The sequence below is a fragment of the Miniopterus schreibersii genome (assembly GCF_964146895.1).
Source record: "Miniopterus schreibersii genome assembly, chromosome: 18".
NCBI lineage: Eukaryota > Metazoa > Chordata > Mammalia > Chiroptera > Miniopteridae > Miniopterus > Miniopterus schreibersii.
This window is the reverse complement of record NC_138121.1, coordinates 14972807-14993782: the sequence shown is the minus strand read 5'-3', so window position 1 is coordinate 14993782 and position 20976 is coordinate 14972807. Positions and strand designations below refer to the sequence as shown.

The 20976-nt window shown below is 42.3% G+C and overlaps 2 protein-coding genes across 6 annotated transcripts in view; one reads left to right on the top strand and one right to left on the bottom strand.

Annotated features, from left to right (window-relative positions):
- PRMT7 (protein arginine methyltransferase 7) overlaps window positions 1-14105 on the bottom strand; it is a 31083-nt gene extending 16978 nt beyond the window's left edge. Inside the window, exons 1-6 of one of the 5 annotated variants that reach the window (XM_081119233.1) lie at window positions 13975-14105; window positions 10817-10982; window positions 8665-8701; window positions 6575-6724; window positions 4991-5099; window positions 16-128 (exon numbers count right to left, since the gene is read on the bottom strand). In XM_081119233.1, the coding sequence (XP_080975359.1) occupies window positions 16-128; window positions 4991-5099; window positions 6575-6724; window positions 8665-8701; window positions 10817-10911 (504 nt within the window). In that variant the 5' untranslated portion in view covers window positions 10912-10982; window positions 13975-14105. Of the gene's footprint in view, window positions 1-15; window positions 129-4990; window positions 5100-6574; window positions 6725-8664; window positions 8702-10816; window positions 10983-13953 lie in introns of all 5 variants that reach the window. The other 4 variants (XM_081119236.1, XM_081119232.1, XM_081119235.1 and 1 more) reach the window with 4 other exon arrangements.
- A 14-nt stretch (window positions 14106-14119) lies between these two features.
- Window positions 14120-20652, top strand: SLC7A6OS (solute carrier family 7 member 6 opposite strand). Its single transcript, XM_081119242.1, has 5 exons — window positions 14120-14346; window positions 14469-14750; window positions 17848-18051; window positions 19039-19159; window positions 19903-20652. The coding sequence occupies exons 1-5, from the start codon at window positions 14152-14154 to the stop codon at window positions 20031-20033; spliced, it is 933 nt and encodes a 310-aa protein (XP_080975368.1). The 5' UTR covers window positions 14120-14151; the 3' UTR covers window positions 20034-20652.
- Window positions 20653-20976: the final 324 nt, after the last annotated feature.

The window sequence follows — 20976 nt, the reverse complement described above, 5'->3', positions numbered from 1 at the left end:
GCTCTTGTCTCCTACCTGCACGAGATGCCTGTGTGCATGCTCATAGGAGGGCAGTGCACCCTCCCCAATCAGTTCCGTGTCAAACAGCTCTGTGATCAGGATGTTGGCACGGCATGGCATGTCACCATCTGAGAAACACAAAGGAAATAGAGTCAGAAGCAAGCAACAGACTAGATAAAATATTAATAGCAAATAGATGCAAGATAAAAGGTTAATAAGTCATTAAACTGAAAGCACATATAAATGTTGAAGTATTTAGAAGTGTCATGTCTCAACTGACTTTCCAAAGGTTTAGCAAAAAAATCCATATACATATACATATATATATATCAAAATGCTAACAACTGACAAGTCTTGGTTAAGAGAATATGAGGGTTCGCTGTACTACTGCTCTTTCAACTTTCCTGTATACAAGTTAAATTTAACTATTATTAAATTAGCAAAAATTATTTGAAAAGCAAAAACTGAATGCCGGTACTTCAAATATTTCTAGGCTGCAGAGAGGGAGAGAAAAGCAAAGCAAGAAAGAGACGCTGATTAATTCCACTAATACCCAGGGTTCAGAATTCCCAGTTCCTTATACTAAATCCCCCTGAATTAAGTTCATTTCTTGCTACCAAACCATTTCCCAAATAACAGTTGTTTGGGACAGGAGGTTTATGAAGGATCTTGTTATTAACTCCATTTTCTAAACTGCTGTAATGTAATGTTTCTTCTACGGTTATAATTTTTAATGAGCCATGAGACAAAACAGACTTTGGAAGGGGCTATTCATCACGGAGAATTAACTAAACACTCCTAATGGCTCATGAATTACAATCTGACAAAGCCCAGTCACCTTCCCTACAGAGAAGACAAGTCTCATGGCTGATGCAAGAAAAGAGAAGCATTAAAGTGGTTCAGAGAACGGTGCAGCAGAGAGCCTGAACCTTGAGTCATGGAGACCTGGGCTTTGAGCCTTGAACCCTCAGCACCGACCATCAGCTACCTCATCTATTAAGTGGGGGTAACAAGATCTGCTCCACGCAGCAGTGGTTAGGTTACCAAAGGTGAAAACTGTTCACTTCCTATGAAGCACACTTGTGCTCAATGGAGATACGAAAGGAGGCTAAGAAGAAACTTCTGTCCCTTGGCACAGAGATCACCCACCCCAGTGACCCTGCCCATCCTCTCTGATACCATGCCAAACTTCAACTGAAATACACCATCCCAAACTGAGCCAATCACATCCCACCCCCATGCACCTGTTTCTCCCTCTAATGTTTCCACCTCAATGAATGCCATCGCCACACAGTCCAGAAATCTGGGCATCATTTACTAGGAGAGTATGGACCCTAACTGGTCTGTTTACCACTGCACCCCAGCGCCTAGAACAATGCCTGGCACCCAGAAACAGTCAGCAAACATTAGCTGAATTCTTGATTCCTCCCTGTCGCCCTACATCCAATCAATCACCAAGTCCTGCCAATGCTACCTCCTGAATAATTTTTAAGCTAATTATGTAACTTAAAGTGATTTATTGCCCAAATTTGCTTCAACTAAATAAAGCTTTACGATCCAATGAATTTCAACAAATACTCCTGAGAGCCTAGCGTGTGAGTCTAGCATGTGTCTAGCATATGAGTGAGAGCCTGAGGAGGGGTGGTTACTCCAGGTGCCTCGGAAGTCTTACCCAATGACCAGATGGATGAACAAATGACCCCTGAGTCAGCTGCCATACATGCTTATGTATAACCCATCCATCTCTGGGAAACAAGCAACAAGCTTAGATGCTATATTTTAAAAGGGCTGAGAACAGAACCTTGCAAAACATGCATTCTGGGGAGAAAGCAAGCTGCAAAAGAGAATCAAAGCTGGGAGATGTCACTGAGGCCTGGGAAGAGAGTTACCAGAAAGACTAAATGACAGAAGTACCAAAGCTGCAATGTTTGCGAGGAAAAGCAGAGGAAAGACCATTAGCCTTGGCAATAAAAAAGCCACTTGTCAAGTTGGGGGAGTGGAAACAAAGTCCCATTTACAAGGGGTTAAGACCAAGCAAAGTTGACAATCTACTCACTAAATAAGTATTAATGAATTCTTTCATGCCAGGAATATGCAAGTTATGGAATGGAATAAAGTTATTAAGACCACACAGTCTATCCTGCCCTCAGGATGCTTCAGCTGTGTGGGGATATAGACATTAAATACATAATTACATAATGATTTCATTATTGCAGTGATAAGCACTACAAAGAAAAAGTATTAAGAAAGCATATGAAGTGTCTGGCCTCATGCAGGGTGTGTGTGAACAACACACAGCCTGGAAGAGGGCATAGAGTCACAGAGAGAGTGACATGGCAAAGGCTGCTCTGTGGGTTGGTCTCTGTGCTCTCAAGATAAACTTTAAAAAATAAATGACCTCCACCTCTGGCCAAAATGGAATAACTGGGATCAGACTTATCTATCCACTGTAATCAACTAGAAAACCAGACAAAATATCTGAAACAAGTGTTTTCAGGTACTGAACAAGAGGCAACACAGTTTGTTCCCCAAGAAGGGAAACAAACAAAGTGACCCCTACTACTGTTCTGTCTTTCAGCCAGCAGGCACTTTCCAGACCACAGTACAGGGCGTGAGAAAGCAAGCAGAGCACAGCAATCTTGCTGAGTTAAGAAGACAGCAGTTGGAGTTCAGGGAAGTGGAGGCAACTGGGACTTGCAGGGGAGAGAACCAGAGAGGAAGTTACACAGAAAAGGGCTTCAGAAATCTGCACAGGGCTACCCTGTTGAATATATTCACACACACATAGGGTAAGACTCTAGAAGGCTGGGTAAAGATAACCATGTAGCTCTAAGGTGAACAATTTCCAGAGCTCACAGAGGACTGAGTAACATTCCAGTTCTAATCAGCCAGCACACAGGAGAGACCCTAGAAAGTTCATGCCTTGCCCAGCCAGTGTGGCTCAGTAGTTGAGCATTGACCTATGATCCAGGAGATAGGGGTTTGGTTCCCAGTCAGGGCACATGCCTGGGTTGTGGGCTCAACCCCCAGCAGGGGGTGTGCAGGAGGCAGCTGATCAATGACTCTCTCTCATCATTAATGTTTCTATCTCTCTCTTCCTCTCCCTTCCTCTCTCTGAAATCAATACAAATATATTTTAAAAAAATAATAATAAAGGTCATGCCTTACTAGTAAGGCTAACATAGCCTTAGAGCAGGGTTCTCAACAGAGGGCAATTTTGCCTTCACCCTTCACCCTGGGACATTTGGCAATGTTTGATGACAGTTTTGGTTGGCACAAATGGAGAGGGAGGTGCTACTGATTTCTACTGGTTAGGGGCCAGGGATAAACATTCTACAATGCACACAATAGCTCCCCCACCCCCATCAAAGAATTATCAGTCCCAATATGGCAACAGTGCTGCTGTTGAGAGACCATGACTTAAAGCTACTCTAACCCTGCTTCAAAAAGCTTCAAAACAAGCCTTGAAAGGATCAAACTGATCTGCAAGTAACCCAACTGCATGCCAGATGAAGCTTTTAAAGGAAGACAACAAAATCCAGCCCTTAGCAAGGCAAAATTCCCACTATACACAGCATCCAAATGAAAATTACTAGATACGCCAAGAAGGAAAATGCATCCAAAACTAAGGTAACAGAACAAACCCCTAGAAGACAGAGATGATAGAAATAAGAGATAAGAATGTTAAAACAGCTATTATAAATGTGTTAAGTATTTAAAGGAGCATAGGAACATAAGGAGAAAAATCAAAGTCATAAAAAAAATAATCATTTTAGAGATAAATACAATTCCAGAAATGAAAAGTTAACTAGATATGCTTAACAGCAGACTAGACACCACACAAGAAAAGATCAGTAAACCTAAAGACTCATCCAAGAAACTATCCGTGTCCAATAACAGGTGAAGGGTTAAACAGATTATGGTATGTCCACACACGAAGTCCTGCTTAGCAATAGAAGAGAATGAACTCAAGAGCATTATGCAACAGAAAAGAAAGCAGGCACAAAGAATACAAGCTGTATGATTCCACTCACTCAAAATTCTAGAAAAGGCAGATCTAATCTATATAGAAGAAAGGAGATCAGTAGGTGCCTAAGGCCAGGGCTATGGAGGGATTGACATCAAGGATATTAAAGAATCTCTTTGGGCATGATGGAGATATTCTATTATCTTGATTGTGGTGGTAGTTACAAGTATATTTAAATCTGTCAAAACTTAAACTATCCACTTAAAATGGGTGCATTCACTTTATGTAAATTATACCTCAATAATGTTGATTAAGATGGGATAATGATTTGTGCATTCTTTTGTATGTATATCATGTTTTAAAAATAAATAAAACACTAATTCCTTCTTTTGTGCATGTTTCAGATTTTCCATTAAAAAAAATATGTTTTAATGGGAGAAAAATGTTGACCTTAGGTAGATGCTTCATACTAAAATACTGTGTTTTTTAAAACTGGGGTGATACCCATAACCTCAGCCTAGGAGCTTCTTTTACAAATCTTTCCACTGTGCTCTCCAGGTATCAGTGTCATGTGAAATTTTAGAAGTCCAGTTCAAACTACTAGACTATAAAAAATATTGTGGAAACATGGAGAGATTGTGCTATACGGGCAAATCTCTCATGTCAGATGCTGAAGCAGGATGTCAGAACTAGGCAAAACTATTTCTGCTATCTACTTAGTTTCACTTCTGTCTGATAAAAATTGAAACTCAGAGAGCTGAGCTACGCAAGAATTCTAACTTGCTTAAAGCAAAAGGTTTCCTTTGTGTCACTGCTATTGCTTTTGATTAGTTCTGGTTTACTCATTGCTGATTCATTTTTGCTAATAGAGAAATAAACTAGTAGAGAAATGATTCTCTTCAGACACAAGGAAAGTCCCCACATTTCTGCAATTACCTGGATGCATTTATTCCAGGTAACCTGAAAAAGCTTTTTTCTCTCTTACAAAAGTAAAGATTCCAACACAGTATGTGTTGATCTTACCTGGTCCCACGGTCACCTCTGTAGAATGCTTGTTGATAACCTTAATCTTATTACTGAAGCCATTTTTCTCCACAATCTTCACAGCAGCATCAGCCATAGGCTTGAAAACCTAGAAAACAGAGCCAAAACCCAAGAAAAATAAGCAATCAATTTAATAACATCCTAACACCCAATATTTGCAAAATGTTCCTGGATTCTAGTACTAAGATTTGAAGTTAAAAAGGTCTGCATTACAAAATTTCCTTCCAAATATACAAAATGTACCTTTGTTACCATTCAAGATATAGGCAAAATATTTTGGGGGGCTGATTTAATTTAAATAAACAAGACTTCATCCGTGTAACTTTAATACTCTATTCTCCAAACTTTAATACTTTATTCTTGTGTCATGAAAATGAATACAAAGGAATGAGATTCCACTGGGTTTAACTGGCAGCTAGGAGTCCCCAGGCACAGGGGTGATGCAAGGAATTCCAAGGAGGTCGCACTACCTAGTAAGGACAGCAGGTGTCAGTGCCACACTAGAAGGAGCCAGGAAGACTTGCCTCACAAACTATGATCTGTGACCTGGGACAAGATGTGCCAGGGCTGCCCTAACCGGTTTGGCTCAGTGGTTATAGCATCGGCTGCGGATTGAAGGGTCCCAGGTTCGATTCTGGCCAAGGGCACATATGTTGGTTGCAGGGTCCTCACTGGCCCTGGTCAGGGCGAGTGCAGAAGGCAACCAGTCGATGTGTTTCTCTCACATCAATGTTCCTCTCTCTCTCTCCTTCCCTTCCACTCTCTCTGAAAAGCAATGGAAAAAATATTCTCAAGTGAAAATTTAAAACAAAAAAAGGATATATACCATCTGGCCAGAGTGGCTTAGGTGGCTGAGCATTAGCCCGTGCACCAAAGGTTGCCAGTTTGATTCCTAGTCAGGGCACATACCTAGGTTGCGGGTTTGATCCCCAGTCAGGGAGCATACAGAAGGCAACCAATCAATGCTTCTCTGATCTCTCACATCGATGTTTCTCTCTCTCTTTCCCTTCCTCTCTCTAAGCATGTCCTCAGGTAAGGATTTAAAAGAATATACACCAAAATTTTAGCAATGATTAACTTTGAATTAACACACTCTACTTTATATTTAACAAATTTCCTATAAAGATAGGCATTACTTGCATTATCAGAAAGATAACATATGTTTAATGTTGTATTACCAAACTATTGGTAAACACAGTAAGATAGCTGGCTCTGTAGGGACATTTAAGATAGCGGATCTCAACCTTGAAGCATATTAAAAAATCCCAATGCCCAGGCCACATCCCAGAATAATTAAATCACAATCTGAGGGGGAGGTGAAGGAGAGCTAAGCATCAGTATTTTCTAAAGCTCCTCAATGATCCACTGTTTTCAGAGAAGAAAACATGCTCCTGGAGGAAGAAATTGTGCCTGACTCAGTTCTTTATTTTTAGAACCTGGCCCTGTGCTTGGCAGAGTGAGCACTCCATGAATGCCTGTGAACAAATGGAAAGGCAAAGTGCAAGAGGCATAAGGGACTTCCCACACAAGAAGCAGGGCACACGCGTGAAGAGCGTGGCTTACCTCAACGGCATAGCAGAAGTCAGCACCTGCTGTGACTGCCATCATTGACAAGAGTCCTGTGCCAGTGCCAATGTCGAGAACCAAGGCCTTCTGTCCTCTGTCCTTCACTCTGCTCACAGCAGCCCGGATACCCTGGTAGTATTTTATATTCTAAGAGAAAGGGAGAAATAACTATCACTTCATACTAGTTATTATAAGTAGAAAGGTGCTTTGTGAAGTTCTGGAGTCACGGTTGGCAACAGCAGTGTAAGTCACGACCTCATGGCCTTTCTGGCCCCTCAAGGAACAGCTCTGGCTGGCTGAGTTGGGCAAACCTTGTGAAACTGCCAGAGCATTGTGTCAAACTCTTGCCCTTTATTAAGCAACTGTCTCTCCCCTCCACACCCACTCTTCTATAGTCTGTCTGCTTAGTGATGCTGGGGCTACAGCTCTGGAAACACCTTCTCCTTTTTCCAGCTGTTAGGTACAGACGTAGAAGGAGAATCTAGAGGGTGACTGGAAGGTAGAGGGAGGGAGAAAGGCTGCTCCCTCTTGTATGGCTGCTGCTCTCATCAGTGTCCTCCCAGGTGTAGCAGCTGATTCCAGGTGCCAACTCCTGCTAGGACCCCCATAACCAGCCTCCCGGGGCCCCTCTACGGTGGCGCTTGAACAGAGACCCCTCTAGGACATTTGAGCACCTGGCTGGACAGTGTATATCCTTTTTTTTTTAAATAATCCTCACCCGAGGATATTTTTTCCATTGCTTTTCAGAGAGAGCAGAAGGGGGAGAGGGAGGGAGGGAGAGAGAGAAAGAGAGGGAGAGAAAGAGAGACAGGAGAGGTTGATGTGAGAGAGACAGGACCTCCCTCCAAGCTTCTAGATCTGAAAACCTCAATCTTCTCCCTTTGTTTCGCCAGCCTTAGGCAAGGTAACTGCTTCCTGCTCTTCCTATCACAAGATGACCTCAGTGATATCATCTGCTTCCCAGTCCTCCCACACTTGTGTAACCAATTCCCTCTGTTGAAATATGTAATGTGGCTTTTGGTTTCCTGGACTCTAATTCATACAGCTTCCTTATCTAAAATATGTTTTCCCCCTCAGGAAATAATTTATTTGTATCATGAAGATTTTTAGTTCTGATCTTTAGTAACTTAACAGACACATCTTCCATCTGTAAGAGTTTGGATGAATAAGCAGCCTTCTGTTGACAATAACTAAAAATCATGGGAAGATATTTGTAAATCTTTTTTTTTAAGAATAGTTTCATTTATTTTTCTTTTTTTCAGAGAGAGAGAGAGAGAGGAAGGGAGAAGAGAGAAATACAGATGTGAGCGCAACATCGAACGGCTGCCTCCTGCACACCCCCTAATGGGGATTAAGCCCACACTAATGATGCTTCAGGTCATTCTCTCACAGTGCTTCCAAAAAGTAGGTAAGCTGAGCAGTTAACCAGGGCAGGATGAAGGAGACACCAACACAATCCCATGACCAACCCTACCACATGCCCTGATCCCTCTCCTGTCTTGCACTGCTCAGTTTTTAAGCTTGTCCCTGCATCCCTCTCCTTCAACCCTCCTAGCTTCCAAACCATGCAGATGAGATTGACGAGTCAAGCATCTGGTAGACCAGGAAATTCTGGGTTGCTAACATCTTAAGACCATAACTCAAACAGGAAAACTCAGATAAAAGAAAAATGAAAAAGGAAAGCTGAAATGTCATTCTGCAATGAAAGCCAAACCTGTTTATAAAATAGTCTGCAGTGACCTCTAGAGATTTTATTTCTAAATTACAAACTGACTATACAAGGTAAAATATCATGTAATTAGAGAATTTTATCTAGAAGAGATTATGAAGATCAGCTAGTACATTCCACTCATCTTAAATCCTAATAAACAAGGTCCACAGAGGTCCCATGTTTTCTCCAAGTTCACACTCAGGTAAAGAGCAGAGCCAGAAGTAGGACCCAGCGTCCACACAGAATTCCCAACCACTGCACCATACTGACTCTCAGCATTCTTCTGGCATCATGCCTCCAGGGGGAGTTTTTAACCTTCCTGTCATCCAAGGTTTCAAAACCCCACATCAAGATAATGGTTTTCTTTAACACTTACTCTGTCTTTGTCATGCAGCATATCAGCATAAGAAGATCTAAAAAACAAAAAGACAGGTCAGAAACCTCTGCTCATAATAATATACATCAATATATGAGCATATTCACATACATATAAATGCATTCTTAAATCAGATGAAACAAACATCCAGGCAGATTTTAAACTATTTTAATAGAACTATGTGGACAAAGAAAGGGGGGTTTTATGGAAAGTAACCTCACAGGGGGACGTGATCATAAATTCCTAAGTTAACACACCTTTAAAATAAACCACCCTCAAGAAAGCACATAATCTTCTTAAACTATCCTATAATCCAGTTCCCACCTTGCTTTTTCCCACCTCCATGTAATCTTACTTCCCTCAATTTCAAATACATAGAAGCAGCCACAAAACTGTTAACTCTCTGGAGCATGTGAGATCTTGCTCCCCAGCATAAGTCGTCAGTTTGGCTCAAATAAAATCTTACAAAAATTTTCTACAGGTTTGGAATTTCATACATCGACAGTTATATGCTGTAATTCTTTGGTACTAAATAAAAAATCTCAGATAAATATTTATTTTTCAGCAAAAAAACTCAGACCTAAGAATGCTCTAGTGGTTAGCCCTGTCACAGTAACTCCAAAGCCAGTAACATGCTGATCATGTTATACACATCACAAATTTTTTTCATCAGAGTAACTCAGACTCAATTTGTCTAATACTTGACATAATCTTGCATACATTTGCACACTGGGATAATCACAGATGTAACACTAGGAAGAGGAATTGAGGGAAGGGAAAGTATATTATCTGCTATATAAGTGAGGTAGGTATGCCCAGCACTTTCTCCTATGTCATCGGGAAAAAAATAAGAGTTTACCAAACTATACAGTGTTAAATGGAGGAGAATTGATTATACATGTTTTTGACCAAAGCAATTTACAAATTTGAAAACCTCTAGCAGTCAGGATGAGCCCCCAGAACTCAGCAGGCCAGCCCAGAGATGCTTTCTGAGAGTTCCAAGTGAGAGCTAGGGCACTCCCACTAAATATGACCTCCAGCTTCAGGTCAACATAGAATCACTGCAGAATTTATTTTATTTTATTTTATTATTTTATTTATTTTATTTTATTTTATTATTTTTATTTTATTTTATTTTTATTTTATTATTTTATTATTTTATTTTATTTTATTTATTTTTTTTCGTTAATCCTCACCCGAGGATATTTTTTCCACTGATTTTTAGGGAGGGAGGGAGGGAGGGAGGAAAGAGAGAAACAGATGTGAGAGAGAGAGGCATTGATCAGCTGCCTCCTGCATGCCCCTAACGGGTTCAAGCCTGCAACCCAGGCGTGTGCCCTGACTAGGAATCAAACTGCGATCTCCTGGATCTCAGGTCGATGCTCAACTGCTGAGCCACGCTGGCCAGGCCACAGCCGTACTTTTGCACCACACTCCAGCACACTGAACTGCCTGCCACTCCTCTGACTTGCTCATTTGGAAATATACATACAATCCCAGTTGCTCAGAAAGCAATTTCTCTCCATTTAGATATCAACCCCCCAGCCCAGCTGGTTCTTGTATAAACTTTTGTGCCCATTTCCACTGCTTTTTATCTCTCTGTGCCGTAATTTTTGTCTGTCTCTTCCACAAAACTGCCTGTTCCTTAAGAATGAGAACCCTTTCTTCTTCATTTTGGTAGTCACAGCTCTAGCACAGTGCTGGCATGTTGTATGCACTTAATGATTGCTAAATAACAGTAACTCACATACTTTTATTTAAACACCCCTTTAAAGAAAAAAAAAGCATTTTTCAATTTTTCAAGAGAATTTAACTATATGAAGAATGTGTCACCATTCAAGTGATACAAGTTAATGATTAACTTTCATAAACTCTACTACTACTAAAGCTTGGGTCTTCTTTGCTCCATTAGGCAAATCCTCTGACTCCCCACACATGCATGACTCAGCCTAACTCCCACACAACTTACCAGGCTGAGCACACCTGCTTATGACCAACACCTGCCCAGAAGCATTGAGTAACATCCTACTGCACACTGAGACTGGATTCCAAGGCATCTGCTTTGAGATCAAGTGCCCCACCCAGAGACTGGGTTCCAAGACATCTGCTTTGAGATCAAGTGCCCCACCCAGCTGCAGCCAATCTCTGTTACCTGGCAATCTCCTGATGGTAATCATAGTGCTCATCTTCCTCTAGCCACTCCACAGATCCCGTGGTCGGATTGGCCCGCCCGCAGAAGATCTTCATGGTGCCAATCAGCTCCTCAGTTTTATCACCTGCCAGCTTACTTCTTGTGGACAGCTTCAATGGTCAGAAATCTATTCACATCATAATGCCCAAGAATGTAGAGAAACAAATGTTAAAAGACAAGAAAACAAAAGGGAAGAAAAAAAAAGAAATCAAGAAATTGACAAAAATGTCAAAGCCACTGAAAATATTTGTTAATCAGTATTTTCATTTTTTCAGCAAGAGTTACTTGGTTTTATATTCTGCATATAACATAAAAAATTCTGCATATAAAAGATAATAAAGCTATCTGGAAACTTCAACAGTCCTCAGTGATTCCAGCAGGGTCAAATGAACCTCAAGGGTACATCTAGACATAACCTCGGGTAAAGGCAGGTGAGAAAGGAAATAAAGTGGAGGAAAGGGCTAGTAGGAAAGAACAAAGATTGAGGTGCCACTAATACTACCTAAGGTGCCACCAATACTACCTAAGGGTACTAAACACTTAGTTTAAGGAAAAATAGAAGCACAGGGCAAGTCAAACAAATTAGGAAAACCTTCATCTAAACAAGTAAGTCATAGCTATACACAAACATGGATAACCCCAGGAATATAATGTTGAGCCATTTAAAAAAGCAAATCACAGAATACATACAATAAGGTTACATTTATATAAAATTTGCAATTATGCAAAACAGCACAATACATTCTTCAGGGATCACACTAAAACACATAGCAGGGAATAGGATGGTGGGCATCTCTAAGAGGGAAGGGAAAGTGATGGGTTCAAGGAGGGCCACACAGGGAACCTCAATAGTAACGATATTCTTTTACTAAAACTGGGTGGTGGAAATACAGGTGTTCATGATACTGGCATTCTTTATACCTCACTATTTTTTAGTAATAATTACTTATCTACTCAGTGTTTAAAAGCAAGCAGTTTTCAAAAACCTTGCCCTGGCCGGTGTGGCTCAATGGTTGGAGCATAGCCCTGCTCACAGAAGGGTTTTGGTTCAATTTCCAGTCAAGGTGCGTGCAGAAGGCAACCAGTCCATGTGTCTCTCTCATATCAATGTTTGTCTCTCTCTTTCCTCCTCTCTCCCTTCCACTGTCTCTGAAAAGCAGTGAAAAAAATATCCTCAGGTAAGGATTAACAAAAAAAACCAAACACCTTTCTTAATATAAAAAAATTGCTTCAAATAAAGAAAATGTCACCAAACAGATAAAATGTTTTGTATGGCCTTTTCCCTCAAAGATATCTATTTCTGAGAGACAGGAACACCACAGCTCAAAGTTTGAAGGCACTTCTCAGCAGCAATGGGCTTTCCCAATGTCCTCCCTCTTACCATTCAGAAAACAGAAAGTGTTCCACACTCCCCTTCATTTCATTTTAAACACTGATCCATCTTCAGAAAACCTGATGGTTTTTTGTGGAGGAAGTCCCCTAAATATTCCTGAGGCATTTCATTGGCCAGAGTTATTGACTTTCTCTTGAAATTATCTAGACTACGTAAATATTGAATTCTTATACAAGAGGATGGGAAACACTCTTTACTGAAAAGAGTCAGTAACTAGCTTGGTTCAAAGTCCTCAATCTGTCTTTCAGCACAACTCTACTTCTAAAATCCCAGCAGATCTACTGTCTAATCTAGGGGCTCTCAAACTTCCTGACAACCCCAACAAGTAATATATTTTACCCTGAGATGTAATTACACCCACACATACATATAACAAAGTTTCACAAAGCAGTACATATTTAGCCTTGCTATGGGGCAAAGCCCTCATATATTTTATCCTATTTTCATTTTATTTATATATTTTTTTAAAATATATCCTTGTTGATTTCAGAGAGAGGAAGGGCGAGAGAGAGAAACATCACTGATCGGCTGCCTCCTGCATGCCCCCTACTGGGGATCAAGCGGCAACCAGGGCATGTGCCCTGACTGGGAATCCAACCCCGATCTCCTGGACCATAGGTCGATGCTCAACCTCTGAGCCATGCCGGCAGAACTATTTTATTTTTTAATAGACCATAATCCCCTAAATTGATTTCATAACTCTCCAATGGTTTGCAACCTAGTTTGAAAACTATTGCTAAAATCAGCTCTGTACATCTCATATGCTAATATTTCTTTTTAAAAGACAAAGTATCTAGAACTACCAGAATCTCTAATGTGTTTTAGAAAACTGTGTCCGACAAATGCTGTAGAAGAAAGAAATGACCACATCTCACTGAATGAATGAATGTTCAGCAAAGGCTTAAAAGATGGGTAGGATTTCAGTGGGGGTGGGGAGATGGCACTTCACACGAGAAAGGCTTAGACTATCATGCAGATCGGTCTGGCTGAAGTGAAACTGAACACGGAGTCAAACACGTCGGTGTGGTCCATACTGCGGAGGGTCTAGAAACCCTTATCCTGCGGAATTCCCTTTTTGTCTGTGATGTTGCTGAGGCTATAGCTAGGATCACAGTGTCTTTTCAGAATTGTAGATAAGTCATTTGTTTCATATTAATCTAAGTAAATGCTTAGGAAAGGGAACCATGTCCTGTAACCTCTCTGGGTGAGGCACTATACATCTTCCACAGCTAAGCCTCTTCATCTATTATTATAACCTGTCCTCTCCCAACAAGAGACCACACTCCAGATTCAGGAAATAGTCCGACCCCCTCCTCATTCTCCAAGAGCTGTCAACTAATGTGGCCATTTTCAGGAAAGGAACGGAAACCACTATGCTAAGCTCTGTAGCAGAGGGGAGGCTCCAGGTACGTCCTGTGAAGCAGTTCTCCGAGGAGATGCTCCACCCTCGGGCCCCGCAAGCGGCAATCACCAGAGGACTGCAGATCCGGGGCCAGCCTGGGAGCCAAGGCCAGCCTGGAACCCGGCTCTCACGCCGGCCCAGGAGCTCCGAGCCAACCTATGCGGGCTCCAGAAAGGTCCTCGAGGGTCCCGCAGAGCTGCGTACCCCAGCGACGGAGAACGCCCACGCCAGACCGTGCAGCCAGAGCCCTGGGGCTACCTGGACGCTATCAGCATCCGGGCCTCCAGATGCGATCCCACCTACCCAACATGCTCAGCGCCTCACCGGCCGTGGGTACCACTCCGTTCACTTCCGCCGCCACCGCCACATTGCCGAGGCAGACATCAGAGGGCTGGACTTTTCTATGCAGGCTGAGCGTGCCGGGGGCGGAACCCGGAAGTAGAACCTAAAGACTCTCCCGTCGCACCTCACGCGTTCCCAGAGTGCTGCGCGACAGCCGCTATGGAGGCCGGCGTTACTGCTGTACTCCGCGTGAAGCGGAAGCGCAGCGCGGAGCCCGTGGAGGCTCTGGTCCTCGCTTGTAAACGCCTCCGGAGCGATGCAGTGGAGCCCGCGGCACAAAAGACTTCTCCCGAGCGTCTGGAGAGAGCAGCAGAGAAGAATGTCTTCCAGTTGGTGGCTACCGTGCGCTCCCAGGTAGTGGGCGGGGATGGAGCCGAAGTGGAGGGGGTCTTAGGGCGCAGCTGGGATGAAACTGTATCAGTGATCCCTACCCGAACCCCTGCTTACGCCGGCCTCCCTCCCCTACTGCCCTCCAGGCGGAGCCTGTCCAGCCGCTCTTGCGGGCCGCTCTTCGCCCATCCCGGGGCAGCCAACAACGTATCCGCCGCGATCTCCGCGCGTCGGCTCGGGAGGTCCAGCAGGAGGGGCGCTACAGGGTGGTCTCTAGCCGCCGATCCTCGGGAATCCCCTCGGATGGTCTGGAGTCCGAGGACGTGCAGGGAAACCCAGAAGCCGAAGGTGACGCAGGCTTCCAGCTGTTGGATCTGGTCCACGAAGAAGGAGACCCAGAGGCCGCTGCTGCCGCCAGCTCCTGCAAAGTGAGTACACGCCCGAAGGAGAGCTGGGCTTCTCCGGACAGGTAGTGTCAGGAATCTGGGCGCTAAGCACACAGTTAAGAAGATGCACACGGTTTCACCTCTTATTAATGGGTGATCCCTCCGGCTTGATAGCCTCGTTTTTACAGATTAGGTTATCCATTCAACAAGTATTTACTGAGCGCCCACTGTGTGCCAGGCATTGTTCTTAGGTTCTGTGAATATAGCAGTGAGGACCCAACGTTCACATAAGAGGAGAAAAACAAGTAAGTTCAGTGTCAGATAGTGATGTGGGCTGTAAGGGGGGGGGGAGGAGCAGGGAAAGAGTAGTTCTATTTCAGAGGTCTCACTGAAAAAAGTGACATTTGAGTGAAAACTTAAAGGAGGTGAATGGCAGGGCATTGTGGATACCTGGGGGAGGGGCATTCCAGGCTCAGGACCTGCAAACACAAAGGCTGAGGTACCAAGTTTGTCTGATGTTTTCAAGATCTGTGCCTGGAGCCCAGTGAACTGGGGAAGACAACTAATAAGGAATTTGGGGAAAGGATGTCTACTAGACCCTGTAGGTACTTCCAAGGCCCCCATTGCCTTTTCATCCTGAAATAGGGAATTACTGGAGGATTTTGAGCAAGGTATAGATAGAGCAGGTGGGAAAAATCATCAGAGGGAGGTTAAAGGACTAGTCCTGGGTAGCATATCAAGTCTGAGGCAGATTTAGGTCTAAAATGCACACTTAATCAAAGTTTAAAAAATGAAATTTTAATTCCAAATACATCAGGCAAAACATCCGGATAGCAATTTGAGCATGATGTCTACAGCCACATCTTTTACCAAAAGTAATTCCAGACTGATTAAGGAGTTAACAATCAGATCATGTTTAAAAGCAAACCAGTGTTCAGTGGAATCAAATCAATTAAATAGCTAAATTTTACAAGAAAAACTAGTAGATAAACTGAAGGACGTGAACACGAATTTTCCCAACAATACAATGCAAACTATAAAAACATCAAAAATGTTTGCAAAGTAATTATTTAAAATACATGAATTTAAGCTGAAAGCAAACTTGAGGTTTTATGCCTACTAGGACTAGCAGAGGAAAGATTGTTGATAGCACTGCTCAAGGCTGTGATTAAAATGGTACATGACTATAGTACTTAAAATTGATGCCAGTCTTTTGGAAAACAGCATGGCTAAAAATAGCTTGGGGCATATTTTTAAAACTATTTAAATTTATTTTTATTGTTTGGACTCTAAAGCCATCCAAAATTCTACAGAAATTTAAAAATTTGTGACAGCATTTCTTTGCCCCATTACAGTGGGTTTTTCCTTAAATTGACATCATTTAAGTCTTAAGTCTTAAATTGACATCATTTAAGTCTTAATAGGAAATCTGAAAAAGTAAAAAGGTTTGTTTCATTTTATCTAGTAATCTCACCCCCAGGATTTGTCCTAGGGAAATAATTCAGCAGAAGCAAACAGCTTCTGCTATTTCTTCTAGCAGCTATGGTATTAACAAAAGCTACTGTTGATTTACTAAGTAATTGCTATACATCAAATATTGTGCTAAGTACTTGTTATATTTTCTTTTAATATAACTCATTTAATCCTCACAAAAACCCTATGAGGTAGATACTTTAGTCTTCATTTTCAAATGCAGGAAACTACACATTTATTGCAGTGTTGTACATGGAGGCTAAATATTATGTCTGAGAAACTGACTACACAATTGCCTGGACCTAATTAATAACCATGAAAACTAGCAAGATGGGAAAGTATATATTTGTGTGTGTGTGTATTTTTTTAATGGTAGAAAATGCTGTATGTAGTATAATTGGAAATATGGGTAAGCATACACAGACTAGATTTAAAAATTTCTTTTATGAAAATAATGTGTTCATTATAGGAAGTTTGAAAAAATATAGAAAAGAAATACTGCTGCATAATCTACTGTACTGAAGGCTGGGGACTTGTGAGTTGGAGCCAGAGCTTTGAGATTGGTCAAGAGTCTGCACAAAAACTGACAGCCCAGAGGGCATGGCTCAGTGGTTGAGCATTGACCTATGAACCAGGAGGTCAGGGTTTGATTACCAGTCAGGGCACATGCCTGGGTTTCGGGCTTGATCCCCAGTAGGGGGCATGCAGGAGGCAGCTGATCAATGACTCTCTCATCCTTGATGTTTCAGTCTCTCTCCCTTCCTGTCTCTGAAATCAATAAAAACATATTTTAAAAGCAAACAAAAAAACCTGAGGTCTCTAGTTCCTTTTAACTTTGGAGCAAAGAAGAATTCCTTTTAGCCTATGATAGAGAGCATTGGTCTCCCCTCATCTACCTTGGCCATGGTATGTTCCCACTTCCCCATATGGTGTCTGGTTTGAGCTGCATAGCCTCCAATAATGAACCTGTCAAGAAGGGTCACTGGCAGCATGCTCCCTTGGTTTCCAAATTGACTTACGCTACCTTGAATAACAGCCGGTTGCCCCTGGAGTATATCTTACTCGGGCCAGTTCCGTTCTGGGGCAGTACATCTTGAGCTGTCCTTTCTAGCAGGAAAAGGATCATAGGGGAAGCCTATCCTGGTTGTGATTAAAAGCAAGATGTCAGTGTGGGCAAGTCAAGTGGTGATGATGGGTGGTAGTAGTCATTAGAGCCCAGGAATCATCCTTAGACCCCCTATGAGAGGCCGTACAAAGTGCAAGCCCATTTAGGGGTCAGCTATAGAGGCGCTACTGTGGGCCTACAGATCCCCAAAGGGAGAACATTATACCAAAGGAGCTCAGGAAGACCTAGGGGAAGACAACAGCTCTGCTGGCTGCTCCCCCTCAGGCCAGTCTTCACATGCAGGTCTTCACACATGCTCTTGCATTACCCAAGCACATAAGAGTAGGAATCTACCTTGTAAGTTTCTATCTCAAAAGAACTACACATTACGTTTTTTAGAGATACTTGGTTTTTTTAATCTCATAGATAATTAAGAAACTAGTAGGCCATGGGGATAAGACTATTGAATCTAACAGAACTGTAGGGAGGCTTCCTACACCCAACTCTTAGGTTCTTTTCCTTTGAACATCTCATGCATGTTATCTGCCATTTTCCTTACAGGTATCTAACCCAGATGTGATCCTCTGCAATTCTGTAGAGTTGATCCGTGAGCGGTTGACTGTATCTGAGGATGGACCAGGTGTCGGGTACCGGGAGGAACAGAAGGATGACTATGTATATGACATTTACTACTTAGCAATGGCTACTCCAGGATGGATTGAGAATATCCTCTCTGTGCAGCCCTACAGCCAGGAGTGCGAGCTGGTAAGGGGACCCATGAGGATGAGGGGCATGAGGCAACCTGAGTGATTCTCTCATCAGGGTACTTGGCCTCCCTGGGTTCTAATCCTAATCTACATTGCTCTTAGTTCTTGCGTAAGAGGAAAAATTTATTCTAAATGCCTTCTAGGAACCTGAGTTTAATGCAGGGAATTTGGGAAAGAGAGTCTACATTTATAATTTTTGGTCTTAATGAATCTTTTACAAGTTTGCAACATCATCTTTATTGTTTATACCTACCCACTCTTGAGAGGAAATTTATGGAATCTTATAATAAAAAAGACAATAAAATCAGAAATTTTAATATGAATAAAAACAAAACCTTTTTTTAAATTGTATCTTATAAGGGGGAAAATCTTAGATTAAGAAAGTAACTTCCATTTAAAAAAAAAAAAGCTAATTTCCTGACCATCATTATTCTTAAAACACATTCTTAAATGATTAATGAGAGAAGTTAAAGTGGTACCTGTCACACTCTTACAAAGAAAGCACTTTATTCCACACCTACACTACCACCATAATCTGAATCAGGCACCCACCTTGGACCACACACAGGCCCTCCTTTTGCCTTCCTGCACCCCTCACACTTGGGTTTTGGTTCTGATTTTTGGCATCACCCATAATGCATATAACCCCTCTCCCAAATGGCTGCCCTCTGGCAGTTTAAAGATCACTGCCATCACCTGTCAGCTGTCTCTCCTCCCCACCCTGGGGCATTCCTTTTAGTGGAGTTCAGTCTATCCCACCAGGAATGTGGTGCCTGGAGCTGGACTTGAGTAGAGTAGAGGGCCAATATCTCCCTCTTATAGCCTAAGTGTATAGCCTCTTGTGCAGCAGAGTCAAACTAATTCCAAGGCTGCCTCTTTGAGCACCCTTAAATGACATCTCTCCAAGTTAGTTTGCTATTAGCTTCCCCCAGAGCATAACCTTAGATGTTTTGACTTATATTCATGTTTGTGTTGAGATGTGCAGGTGAATGATGACCAACAAACAGAGGACAATTATGAAGATGAAGATGATGAGAATAGTGAGAATAATTGGCGCAATGAGTATCCAGAGGAGGAGAGCAGTGAAGGAGATGAAGATTCCAGAGGTAGGCGGGTGGCAGCCTGGGGGGGGGGGGGGGGGGGGCGACTGCTGGGATCCAAAACAGGCATGGGCAGTTGAGAGGTCCATCCTCACTGGCTTCTCCGCCATTGAGCTCCATTAGCTCAACCACAAGCTGTTGGAGCTAGAGGAGACCCATAAACCAGTGTTTCCAGGGGGTTACTAGAGGTATAATGTCAGTCAGGTGCAGGTTCAAATCCTTAGTTCTGTCATTGCCTAGCTGTGGGTTTTGCATAAGTTACTTCACCTCAATGAGTCTTATTTTCTGGTTATTGCACCAACTTCAGTGATTGAGGTTAAGTGAAACATCTAGCTCAGTGTCCCTTTCCCTGCTTCGGTCTGAGAAAGTATTGGAGAGGTTCTAAGTGCCAACAAAAACAATTTCTTTGTGTCTGTTAATGGAGGAACAATTAAACTATGGAGTATTCTGTTGGGAAAGTGCCTATAATATGTTAAAAGGGGCAGTATTCCACATTATATTTACAGTATGACTACAACTTATTATAACCAAAAAAAATCCTATACTGAGGGGAGAAATGACAAAATATTCCAGTGTTAAGAGACTTGGTTTATATGGTAGGAATGTGATCTTTTAAAATTGTTCTAAATTCTCTACTGAACAAGTGTTTTTAAATGGTGAACAAAAAAACAGACCTTTTTGAGAAGGGAAAGAGCTGTCACAGTCACCTAAAAAAATCATGCATTTGAAGTCTGTTATTATCATTCTAGGCTCTGATGAATACAACAGCCTCAGTGAAGAGGAAAGAGGCAATAGCAGACCACAGATGTGGAGCAAATACCCTTTGGATGTGCAGAAGGAGTTTGGCTATGACAGCACTCATGACTTGGATTCAGACTGAGGATCCTGTGATAACCATGAGGTTCTATCACAGGCCCTTGAAGGCTCTGACTGCAGCATCAGCTGCCCTGATGATGGGTTTCCTAGCATAATATATGGAAGGAAAAAGCATGTCCAACAGCACCATCCTACCAGTGAAAACTTGTGTTGAAGGAGTGTGTCCTTTCCACTAATAGTAGGACCCCTTTGCCTCTATCAAAAGTGACCCTACTGTCTGGGGGACCAAAAAAAAAAGCCATAAAAATGAAGCTTCCTGACGTAGGCATGTTCCCGCTCTCCTCGAACACTGAAGCCAGTAAGTGGAGAAGCCCATTTTATTAGAGCTAAGGTTCAGCTTTCCTGTACCACCAGGCCACTCACCTCCAGTAAAAGCCTGTTTCTTTTGACAGGGAATGCAGAAGGGTTACAGTGGGTCCCTTATAGCAGCACAGACTGGATAATAATGGCCATTAGGAAATGGAGAGTCTGCCTGAGCTGTGAGGGGTTTTAATTACCAGTTGTCTCCACCTCCCTGCTTCCTATGATGATTGTAAAGATTGCTGTCCGTCTTTAGCAGTGGTGCTGAGGAACAGGGTATGTGTGAATGTGATACTCTGCATTTAGTAAAAACACTTGAAATATGGGAGCAAGTAATTATTTTAAAACTTTTTAAAGCTGTATATATTAGGTGTTTTCCCATTGTACTCCCTCTCTCCCACCAAAAACTGGGGGGGGGAGGGGGGGAGTGGTGGTGAGAGAGAAGTTTCAGAATTGACCTTAGACACTAAGGACTTAATTAGGAAAAGGAAAACACATCCTGAACTTAGCTTTCCACTGAGAAATGTTAAACTATTCATAGCACTCACCAAAAATTATCAACAGGACCAACTTTTTTTTTTACCAGAACTTATCTGTCCCTACCCCTTCCAAACCACAGATGCCTTAACTCTGACTGAGTTGGCATG